The following is a 12,695-nucleotide window of genomic DNA, read 5'->3' as shown; positions in this document are numbered from 1 at the left end:
TGTTTTCTATAGTTTTTGTGACTAAGATTCACAGTTCTCTTTATTCTCATCCTTTCTAGATTTTTTTAAAAACATCACTCCAAGCTGTGCATCTCAGCAAGACTGGCAGAGAAGAACACTATAAAAGAAAATGGTATGTGTAACCACCAAGCAAGGAGATGCGACCTACTTGTTCCCCAGATGTACTGACACTGGTTGTCTCTAGTCTTGCACTCGCCATTGTAGCAGCGGCCCTGGGGACAGGAACACACATGTGAGGCACACACAGTCAGTTTGTTTTCCCCAACATTTTTACTACAATGTCTCCTTCTGGTTCACTTGGATAAAGTTTTTTCATTTCATACTCTAATATTTTTATAGTGACCAATAAGAATCACAAACATCTTCAGAATAACAGTTAAAAATTTAAAACTCTAAACAGAACTCATTGTACAGCTCTCTAAATGTAAACTAAACATCTAAAATTTGAAATTTTACAGTAAACAAAAACTGGTATATTTCTGTGAAAGAACCAAAATGATTTTTAGGTTCTTTTGTGTATGGATGGTTAGAAAACATCAAATCTGCATTTGATATCATGATACTTACCTGTAGGTTATAATATGGCTTCAGGGAACAAAAAAACTCATGACAGATTGTCATATTTTCTTTCCCACACCAGGCAGGTTGAAATTACTGAAAAATGGTCACAACTCAATAAATGAGACTCCCAGTTCTTCAGCCATTACATTCTTTTTTTTTTTCTCTCTCTTAATCTGGGCAATTTGTCACCAGAGGTAAATATATTTAATATTTGGCATCACATGAAGCAACTCTAAATTAGAATCCCACTATAATCATTTACTTGAGTAAAATTCCCTTCGAAGTTATATTAATATTGATCAAAAAAGGAAAAAAACTTTCCAACGAATCCTTTTTAAATTACACTTAAAATTTATAGCCCAGCATACCTGATTTTGATTGCATGCATATCCGTCTTGCTTATGAAGATTTGGTGGGCACTGCAAAATATTATCTTTTTAGTTAATATTCAGCATGCTAGGTACCTTCAGATAATGTGTATACTATATATAATGCAAGCATGGTGGATATACATAACTAGAAACATTGAGAAAAACACATGCAACTCCTTAGATTATTAATCCCATTATTTATGCTATTATTGGTAAAATAAGTAAATAAGGGCCACATAGTGCATACATTTTATGTTTCTTCTGTTTATGGTGAGGTGGACCAGAATAACAAGTCACATTCACTTGCCTACAGAGTTAAAAGTAGAAGAGATTAAAATGGACAATGAAGGAAATGAATCAGCTTGGTACATAGGAAGGGACACATTCAAGAAACTAATTTACAAGAACTTGCTCAGCTCTCTGAAAATGTCAAATCTGCATTTGACATCATGACATTTTACCTATAGGCTACTTTAGTGAAACAGAAGAAATACTTTGCCTTTCAACGCAAAGTAAGTGCTATATCTCCATTATATTAATAGTTCTGACCTCTTCAAACTACAGACATGTTACTAGAACAGTCTGTGATGTGATGGTTATTTCTTTTTATAGGTCTATGTATCAAATCATTTTTAAAAGAAATACTTCATTTCCCCCCAAAGTTACTCTCTGTACATTTTATTGACCACATTTAAGAGAATGTAAAAAGGTCTGCTACAGTGTTTAAAACAAATACAAAAAGAAAAAAATATGCAGGCATGGCAAATAAATAAGAAACAGCAGTATGCACCGAGGTCCTCCCTCAGTCTTCACCTTCTCAGTAAATGATGTTCCATCCTTCCAATTGTTCAAGCCAAAGGCCATAGTCATCTTCTATTACTCTCCTCTCTCACTCTCCCTCCATCTAGTCTGTCCATAAATCCTGCTAGTTCTATCTTCAAAATATAATGCCAATCTGACCCCTTTTCTCCACCCCTACTGCTCATACCCTGTCCAAGGCACCACCATCTCTCACCTGGATTACTGTAATAGCCTTCCACCTGAGTCCCTTGCTTCTACCCTAGTCACTTTAGAGTTTACATTGCTATCAGAGTGATCTCTTTAAAAAGGTAAATACCAAATCACATCGATCTTCTGTTTCCCAACTTACTCAACAACCTTACAAGCTCAACATGATTTGCTCCTACACTCTCTCATCCTGTCATCTCTGTGACATCATTTTCTGCTCACTCATGGCTGATGTGACTCCATGTGGACACGACAGGCATGCTGCCACCCACAGCCTTTGCCTTTGCTTTCCCGTTGTCACTCCAGATTTCTGCATGGCTCATTCCCTCACCTTTGTTAGAACTTTGTTCAAATATCATCATCCCAAAGAGGCCTTCGGAGAACCCATGCTCTTCAAAGCTGCAGCCCCTCCCAATGCTGGCACTCTCTGGGGCTGTGCCAATTTAGGATAAGGGCTTTAAGGGCTTCTTTTTTTATTATTATTATTAGAGAAGTCTACAAGTTTTTTTCTTTTTCTTTTTGTATTTGTTTTAAACACTGTAGCAGACCTTTTTTTTTTTTCTTCTCCAAAGCACTTATCACCAACTGACAATTCATGTTTTACTTACTTGTTTGTTCATTGTTGCCCCATCATAATATGAGCTCTATGCAGGCAGGATTCTATGTTTTGTTTCCTACTGCTGCCCTATTACCTACACCACCACCAGGCATGTGGCAGGTGTGCAAGTACTGTGAACTGCCAGAGAACATAAACGCATGGCCCAATAACCAGATACGACTATGTTATTCTATGCTGCACATATTGAGCCACTTACCAAGTTCACCACAGAAAGATAACAGAACTGATTTAGCGTTCCTAAGAAGCAGTAATTTCCTAACAAACATTCCAAGGCAAATGCTTTGGTTCTACACCTTTCTAAAGAATAACTGACTCTCATACAAGTTTCATTCGCCACAGCTTTTCAATCTGGTGAGTATTCAAGGGATTAGCACTAAAAAGCAGAAATACACAACTACACAAAAACAGAAATCCCTGTGGTTTCTTTCATCCATCCAGAGTCACTCAAAATGCAATCACTATCTCATTAATCAACTATCATTAATTATTCACTCACTCTAAAACTAATGCAACCAGTGATAGGGATCATGGTGGACAGGAGGCAGGACTAGATTGCAGCTCTGGACAGAGCAGCATGCGGAGGCCTGCAGTGTGAACTTTAGCTCCAGATCGACTGCAAGAACAAACCAGCAATCCCAAGAGGACCTACAGACCCTCTGAAGGAAGCAGACTGCTCCTGCAGGACCCAGGAGACACCCAAATACTGTGAGTGCCCCAACTGCGGAAGGGGGAACACACACCCCCACTGGAGAAGCTGAAGGTCAGTTTGCAGGAGAGGTTTCTGACTTTACCTAGAGCTGAGTCAAGTTAGAGAGCCGAGCCAAATACAGAGGTAGAGGAAGCAGCAGAAAGGCTCGGGAGTTCACTAGGTCCCCGAGCAGCCCATTCTTGCCAGACACCACAGGGATCCGTCGGGAGGGTGGCCAGAGGAGCAGGAGTAAAACTCCACAGGGAGCAGGAATTCTCTAGCTGAACTTTGTAACAATTTGAACTGGGCGAGAAGCCTCCTGGCCATCACTCCGGGGAGGGCACCAATTGGGTGTGCAGACCTCACAGGCCGGGGGAGAACTAAAGCCCTTTTTTCTTGAAGCTGGGACCATCAGGTGGGGGCAGAACTAGGTGTGTCTGAGCTCAGACTCTCCTTGGGCGGGTCTTGCTGTGGTTGCTGTGGGGGATGGGGGTGAGATTCCCAGATCCCTACCTAGGAGGATTATGGCTGCCTCTGCTGAGTCATGCAGGTTGTCAGGAAAGTGGGGGAAAGCCAGCAGTCACAGGCCTCACGCAGCTCCCACACAAACTGAAGAGGTGATTATAGTGGAAGACAAAGGGTATACAATCTTGGGAGTTTTAGGGCCCTGCCCACCACCAATCCCTCTCCACACTACTACAGCTGATACTTTCCGGAAAGCGTGACCTTGTGGCAGGAGGCCAACAAGCACAAAAATAGATCATTAGACCACCAAAGCTAAGGACCCTCATGGAGTCCATTGCACCCTCTGCCACCTCCATTGGAACAGGCGCTGGTATCCACAGCTGAGAGACTCGTAGATGGTTTACATCACAGAACTCTGTGCAGACAACCCCTAGTACCAGCCAGGAGCTGCGTAGACTCACTGGGTGGCTAGACCCAGAAGAGGGAGAACAATCACTGCGATTCAGCTCACAGGAAGCCATATCCATAGGAAAGGAGGGGACAGTACAACACCCGTGGGACAAAAGAATCTGAACAACAGCCTTCACCCCAGACTTTCCCTCTGACAGAGCCTACCCAAATGAGAAGGAACCAAAAAAACAACTCTGGTAATAGGACAAAAACAAGGCTCTTCAATACCCCCCAAAAAATCATACTAGTTCATCAGCAAGGGATCCAAACCAAGAAGAAATCCCTGATTTACCTGAAAAAGAATTTCAGGAGGTTAGTTATTAAGCTAATCAGGGAGAGACCAGAGAAAGGCAAAGCCCAAAGCAAGGAAATCCAAACAATGATACAAGAAGTGAAGTGAGAAATATTCATGGAAATAGTAGCTTAAAGAAAAAACAATAAAAAATTCAGGAAACTTTGGACACATTTATAGAAATGTGAAATGCTCTGGAAAGTCCTAGCAATAGAAATGAACAAGTAGAAGAAAGAAATTCAGAGTTTGAAGACAAAGTCTTTGAATTAACCCAGTCCAACAAAGAAAAAGAAAAAAGAATAAGAAAATATGAACAAAGCCTCCAAGAAGTCTGGGATTATGTTAAACAACCAAACCAAAGAATAATTGGTATACTTGAGGAAGAAGAGAATTCTAAAAGCTTAGAAAACATATTCAAGGGAATAATCAAGGAAAACTTCCCTGGCCTTGTGAGAGACCTAGACATGCAAATACAAGAAGCACAAAGAACACCTGAGAAATTCATCGCAAAAAGATCACCACCTAGGCACATTGTCATCAGGTTATCCGGAGTAAAGACAAAGGAAAGAATCTTAAGAGCTGTGAGACAGAAGCACCAGGTAAACTATAAAGGAAAACCTATCATATTAACAGCAGATTTCTCAGCAGAAACTCTACAAGCTAAAAGGGATTGGCGACCTATCTTCAGCCTCCTCAAACAAAACAGTTATCAGCCAAGAATTTTGTATCCAGCGAAACTAAGCATCATATATGAAAGAAAGATACAATCGTTCTCAGACAAACAAATGCTGAGAGAATTTTCCATTACCAAACCACCACTACAAGAACTGCTAAAAGGAGCTCTAAATCTTGAAACAAATCCTGGAAAAACATCAAAACAGAACCTCTTTAAAGCATAAATCACACAGGGTCTATAAAACAAAAATACAAGTTAAAGCAAAAACAAAAAACAAAACCAAAGCACACAGACAATAAAGAGCATGATGAAAGTAATGGTACCTCACATTTCAATACTAACATTGAATGTAATGGCCTAAATGTTCCACTTAAAAGATACAGAAGCACAGAATGGATAAGAACTCACCAACCATCTGCTCCTTTAGGAGGAGACTCACCTGACACATAAACACTCACATAAACTTAATGTAAAGGGGTAGAAAAGGCATTCCATGCAAATGGACACCAAAAGCAAGCAGGAGTAGCTAATCTTATATCAGACAAAACAAACTTTAAAGCAACAGTGGTTAAAAGAGACAAAGAGGGACAGTATATAATGGTAAAAGGCCTTGTCCAACAGGAAAATGTCACAATCCTAAACGTATATGCACCTAACACTGGAGCTTCCACATTTATAAAACAATTACTAATAGACCTAAGAAATGTTGGCCAGGCATTGTGGCTCATGCCTGTAATCCCAGCACTTTGGGAGGCCGAGGCAGGTGGATCACCTGAGGTCAGGAGTTCGAGACCAGCCTGACCAACACAGTGAAACTCTGTCTCTACGAAAAATACAAAAATTAGCCTGGCATGGTGGCACCTGCCTATAATCCCAGCTACTTGGGAGGCTGAGGCAGGAGAATCACTTGAACCTGGGAGGCGGAGGTTGCAGTGAGCTGAGATCACGCCATTGCACTCCAGCCTGGGCAACAAGAAGGAAACTCTGTCTCAAAAAAAAAAAAAAAAAAAAAAAGAAAAAGAAACAAAGAAAGAAATAAGAAATGACATAGACAGCAACACAATAATAGTGGGGGACTTCAATACTCCACTGACAGCACTAGACAGGTCATCAAGACAGAAAGTCAACAAAGAAACAATGGATTTAAACTATTACTTGGAACAAATGGACTTAACAGATGTATACAGAACATTTCATCCAACAACTGCAGAATACACATTCTATTCAACAGTGCATGGAACTTTCTCTAAGATAGACCATGTGACAGGCCATAAAACAAGCCTCAATAAATTTAAGAAAACTGAAATTACATCAAGCACTCTTTCAGATCACAATGGAATAAAACTGGAAATCGACTCCAAAATGAACCTTCAAAACCATGCAAATACCTTCAAAAAGGAAACTTCAAAACCATGCAAAGGAGATTAAATAACCTGTTCCCAAATGAGCATTGGATCAAAAACAAAACCAAGATGGAAATTAAAACATTCTTCGAACTAAATGACAATGATGCCACAACCTATCAAACCTCTGGGATACAGCAAATACAGGAAAGTTCATAGCCCTAAATGCCTACATCAAAAAGTCTGAGAGAGTACAGACAATCTAATCTCATACCTCAAGGAACTAGACAAACAAGAACAAACCAAACCCAAACCCAGCAGAATAAAGAAAATAGCCAAGATCAGTGAAGAACTAAATGAAATTGAAACAACAACAACAAAATGCCTAAGATAAATGAAACAAAAAGCTGGTTCTTTGAAAAGATAAATAAAATTGATAAGACCATTGGCAAGATTAACCAAGAAAAGAAGAGACAAAATCCAAAAAAAACCTCACTAAGAAATAAAACAGGAGATATTACAACTGATACCACTGAAATACAAAAGATCATTGAAGCTACTATGAACACCTTTACACACATACACTAGAAAACCTAGAAGGAATGGATAAATTCCTGGAACAATAAAACCCTCCTAGCTTAAATCAGGAAGAATTAGATACCCTGAACAGACCAATAACAAGCAGTGAGATTGAAATGATAATTTAAAAATTACCAACCAAAAAAGGTCTAGGACCAGATGGATTCACAGCAGAATTCTACCAGACATTCAAAGAAGAATTGGTACCAACCTTTTGACACTATTCACAAGACAGAGAAAGAAGGAATCCTCCCTAATTCATTCTATGAAGCCAGCATCAACCTAATACCAAAACCAGGAAAAGGACATAAACAAAAAAGAGAACTACACACTGATATCCTTGATGAACACAGATGCTAAAATCCTTAGCAAAATACTAGCTAACTGAATCCAACAACATATCAAAAAGATAATCCACCATGATCAAGTGGGTTTCATACCAGGGATGCAGGAATGGATTAACATAAACAAGTCAATAAATGCAATACACCACATAAACAGAATTTAAAACAAAAATCACATGATCATCTCAATAGGTGCAGAAAAAGCATTTTGACAAAATCCAGCATCCCTTTATGATTAGAACTCTCAGCAAAATCAGCATACAAGGGATATACCTCAATGTAATAAAAGCCATCTATGACAAACCCACAGTCAACATAATACTGAATGGGGAAAAGCTGAAAGCATTCCCTCTGAAAACTGGAACAAAACAAGGATGCCCACTCTCACCACTCCTCTTCAACATAGTACTGGAAGTCCTAGCCAGAGCAATCAGACAAGAGAAAGAAAGAAAGGGCCTCCAAGTTGGTAAAGAGGAAGTCAGACTGTCACTGTTTGCTGATGATATGATTGTTTACCTTGAAAACCCTAAGGACTCCTCTAGAAAGCTCCTAGAACTGATAAAAGGAATCCAGCAAAGTTTCCAGATACAAGATTAATGTACACAAATCAGTAGCTCTTCTATACAACAACAGTGATCAAGCAGAGAATCAAATTAAGAACTCAACCCCTTTTATAATAGCTGCAAAAAAAAAAAAAAAAAAAAAACTTAGGAATATACCCAACAAAGGGTCAAAAAACCTCTACACTAAAACACTGCTGAAAGAAATCATGGATGACACAAACAAATGGAAACACATCCCATGCTCATGGATGGGTAGAATCAATATTTGAAGATAAGCATAATGCCAAAAGCAATCTACAAATTCAACACAATCCCCATCAGAATACCACCATCATTCTTCACAGAATTAGCAAAAACAATTCTAATATTAATATAGAACCAAAAAGAGCCCACAAAGCCAAAGCAAGACTAAGCAAAAAGAACAAATCTGGAGGCATCACATTACCTGATTTCAAATTATAAGGCCACAGTCACCAAAACAGCGTGGTGCTGGTATAAAAATAGGCGTACAGACCAATGGCATATAGAACCCAGAAATAAATCCAAATACTTACAGCCAACTGATCTTTGACAAAGCAAACAAAACATAAAGTGGGGGAAAGGACACCCTTTTCAATAAACGGTGCCGGAATAAATGGCTAGCGGCATGTAGGAGAATGAAACTGGATCCTCATCTCTCACCTTACAGAAAAATCAACTCAAGATGGATTAAGGACTTAAACCTAAGACGGGAAACTATAAAGGTTCTAGAAGAAAACACTGAAAAACCTTTCCAGACATTGGCTTATAGGCCAGGATTTCATGACCAAGAACCCAAAAGCAAATGCAATAAAAACAACAATAAACAGCTGGGACCTAATTAAACTAAAGAGCTTTTGCATGGCAAAAGGAAAAGTCAGCAGAATAAACAGACAACCCAAAGAGTGGGAGAAAACCTTCACAATCTATACATCTGACAAAGAAATAATATACAGAATCTACAATGAACTCAAACAAATCAATAAGAAAAAAAAATCCCATCAAAAAGTGGGCTAAGGACATGAATAGACAATTCTCAAAAGAAGACACACAAATGGCCAACAAACATATGAAAAGATGCTCAACATCACTAATGGTCAGGGAAATGCAAATCAAAACCACAATGCAATACTACCTTACTCTTGCAGGAATGGCCATAATAAAAAAACAAAACAAAACAGTAGACGTTGGTGTGGATGCGGTGAACAGGGAACACTTCTACACTGCTGGTGGGAATGTAAACGAGTACCACCATTATGGAAAACAGTGTGGAGATTCCTTAAAGAGCTAAAAGTAGATCTACCATTTGATCCATCAATCCCACTACTGGGTATCTACCCAGAGGAAAAGACTTTGTTATTCAAAAAAGATACTTGTGCACGCATGTTTATAGCAGCACAATTCGCAACTGCAAAACCATGGAACCAACTCAAATGACCATCAACTAACCCAAACGCCCATCAATCAACGAGTGGATAAAGAAACTGTAGCGTGTGTGTGTGTATATACACATATATATATATGATGGAATACTACATAGTCATAAAAAGGAATGGATTCACAGCATTTGCAGTGACCTGGCTGAGAATGGAGACTATTAATTCTAAGAGGTATCATTCAGGAATGGAAAACCAAGCATCATATGTTCTCACGGATATGTGGGAGCTAAGTAATAATGCAAAGACATAATAATGATACAACAGACTTTGGGGACTTGGGGGAAGCGGGGAGAGGGGCAAGGGATAAAAGACTACAAATATGGTGCAGTGTATACTGCTCAGGTGATGAATGCACCAAAATCTCACAAATCACTATGAAAGAACTTACTCTTGTAACCAAATACCACCTGCACCCCAATAACTTACAGAAAAATAAATAAATTGTAATGTTAAAAAATGAATAAAACTAACACAACCTCAGTCAACAGTAATGCAAAAGCAATATTGCTATTAGAATAAGCACATCAGGATCTAAAATTAATTTGTCAGATTTTACTTTTGTGATGTTTCAGTTAGAAAAAACCTTGTACAATTCTTCACTAATGAAAAAAAATGCCCTTATTCTAAATTGGCACAGCCACATGTCAGATTTCTAATCTATTTGGTTTTAGTTTAGGCTAATAAAAGACAGTTGCTTATCACAGGAATGTTTAACCAGAGAAATTAGGGAACGTTCTATGTTCTCTGCGCACATTTAAAACAGGAGAACCATAAATCTGTGCACTTTATTCTGCTTATGAGCAGAGCATTGGATTCAGTCTCTAAATGTCATTCTAGAACCTTCCTTGTACATTATGCTATACAGGATGGTTCACTCGAGGCAGACAGGCTTCAATAGTGCAATAGCATTTAGAAGTGTTTACTTTAAATTATGTTATACTACCCACCCAGATGACATATTTCATAGCACTAACAAAAAATATTTCTCCTATCTTTCAAATATCTGTATTACATCTACCAGTATTGTTTGTCAAGGATTTCTCTTAAGTATTGTTTATTCTATTATAAATGGTAAGTTTAATAAGTAGCTCTGAGGCAATATAAAAATGCTAATATAAAAATTAAGATAAATACATTATGAGGTAAAAGAGATAAAGTCTTAATGTTGCCTGTAAATACTGATTCTCAGAGTTGCAGAGATTCCATTTTCTTAATTATTAGTGGTATTAATTAAAATCAAGGCTCATTATTTCTTAAGGAGAAAAAGAAGATTTTTGGGGGGTTTTAAGTCCCTCTACCTCTATTTTAGGTTCATCCTGATCATGCTAGAAAAATATTAGCAAAAATATTCTATTTTAATGTGCTACTGTGAAATTAATTTAACAGTGTAATTTTCAGCTTAGACACATGCTATAAAAAGAAAAAAATGTTTTACTTAGACAATAGAATATTAGGTTAAACAAAGAGTTCTCATCATAAAAGTCTTATTTCTAGTAAATTCTATGGCACTTAAAGAGTTAAAAATTGAAATGAAAAAACTATACTTCTTTTTTTTTTTTTTTTGAGAAGGAGTCTCGCTCTGTCGCCCAGGCTGGGGTGCAGTGGCGCGATCTCGGCTCACTGCAAGCTCCGCCTCCCGGGTTCCCGCCATTCTCCTGCCTCAGCCTCCCGAGTAGCTGGGACCACAGGCGCCCGTTACCACGCCCGGCTAGTTTTTTGTAGTTTTTAGTAGAGACGGGGTTTCACCGTGTTAGCCAGGATGGTCTCGATCTCCTGACCTCGTGATCCGCCGTCTCGGCCTCCCAAAGTGCTGGGATTACAGGTTTGAGCCACCGCGCCCGGCCAAAAAAAAGGGCTCACTACACAGAACTAAAACCATATATGGTAAATATAAAAATAGTAGTATTCTACAAAGCTAAAAATATAACTCAGTGAAACAGTGTATCAGGATTGTCAATACACTTGTCATTAAACACAGAACCTACAATTCTCATACTTTGTATTACAGAAAATTGCAAAAAAAACCTATTTAATGAAACGTAAGAAACAGATATGCATAAAAATAATGAAAACATGGCCTGAACATATTTCACGGTACAATCTATTTAACAGCATCCATTTGAATTGAGCTTCAAATAATATATATCAACACCTTTACAAAAATGTTAATTAGAACCCTTCTTTCCCTCTCCTCATTTTTCCTTCTGATTAAGGAACTTAGTGTAACCCCAGCTCCCCTCCTCTTTACTCACTTCCATCATTGGGAGGTGGAGTGATTGACCAATGATAAGCTTGGGAAGAAGAACTAGGCATTCTGCCTCAGTTCTGCCATTCTTTTAGAAGCAAGCCTACCCACATAAACTATGCATTGTCCATTGCTGCCCCGTGCCATACATTGTCCTTCTGGACCCAATTTTGTCAGTAACCTGTTGCTACAGCCTGAACCGGGATCTTAAAGATAACTTTTTAGCCCTCACATTAAGCTACAGCCTTCAACTTGGCCATTTTCAATAATAAAAGTGATATTTTGACTGCCAAGTGTACTCTATTGGGAGCCTCTTGGAAAGCACAATGCCTAGCAACAGGTAACTCCCACTTTTAGGAACTTGTCCTGAGGAGCTAACCCTGAACAAGAAACACTCTCGTAAAAATGCACAAAAATGTTCACTTCTATACTACTAATAATAAACTGCCAAAATCTAGATACCCACATTGGGTATAAATCAACTGATAAATCCACACGACAGACTCTCATACAATCGTGAAAAGAATTACCTATAAAAACTGTATAATAGCATGGGGAAATGCTTTTAAAATAATGTCAGAATTAAAATGAAGGTAGAATGAAATCTAAAATTCTTTCCATGGCCTACATGTCCCTACCTGCCCTGATTCTTGACTTCCTTTTTGAAATGTTTCCACTGTTCTCCAGCTATCCTTGCTTTCATTCCATTTCATGGAGAAGCTAAGCTTCTGTACTCATTATTTACTGATGAGCTCCTTCTTATTTGTGTCTCTGCTTCCATGCCATCTCCTCCAGGAAGAAATATTTGATCACCCTATCTATCACATCCTACCCTATACTCTTTCCACTTCACCTTATTTTATGCTTTGTACTTATCACCATCTGACATTTTTGTTTATTTACTTGCCTTTCTATACCCAGCAGAATGTAGGTTCCATGAAAGTAAGGCCATGTCCCAGTATTTAGAGCAGTGCTTATCACACAGTAGGCCCTCAACAAATATTCACTTGAAT

General features: G+C 38.5%; 1 protein-coding gene across 4 annotated transcripts in view; it reads right to left on the bottom strand.

The window, feature by feature from the left end:
* ADAM23 (ADAM metallopeptidase domain 23) overlaps nucleotides 1–12,695 on the bottom strand; it is a 172,623-nt gene that overhangs the window by 33,087 nt on the left and 126,841 nt on the right. For all 4 annotated transcript variants that reach the window (XM_005574061.5, XM_005574060.5, XM_005574059.5 and 1 more), the window contains exons 19-20: nucleotides 951–1,001; nucleotides 170–233 (exon numbers count right to left, since the gene is read on the bottom strand). In XM_005574061.5, coding sequence (XP_005574118.1) covers nucleotides 170–233; nucleotides 951–1,001 — 115 coding nt within the window. The remainder of the gene's footprint in view (nucleotides 1–169; nucleotides 234–950; nucleotides 1,002–12,695) is intronic.

This window comes from Macaca fascicularis, chromosome 12 (genome assembly GCF_037993035.2).
Source record: "Macaca fascicularis isolate 582-1 chromosome 12, T2T-MFA8v1.1".
In the NCBI taxonomy this organism is placed as follows: Eukaryota; Metazoa; Chordata; class Mammalia; order Primates; family Cercopithecidae; genus Macaca; species Macaca fascicularis.
This window is presented reverse-complemented; position numbering and strand designations above follow the sequence as displayed.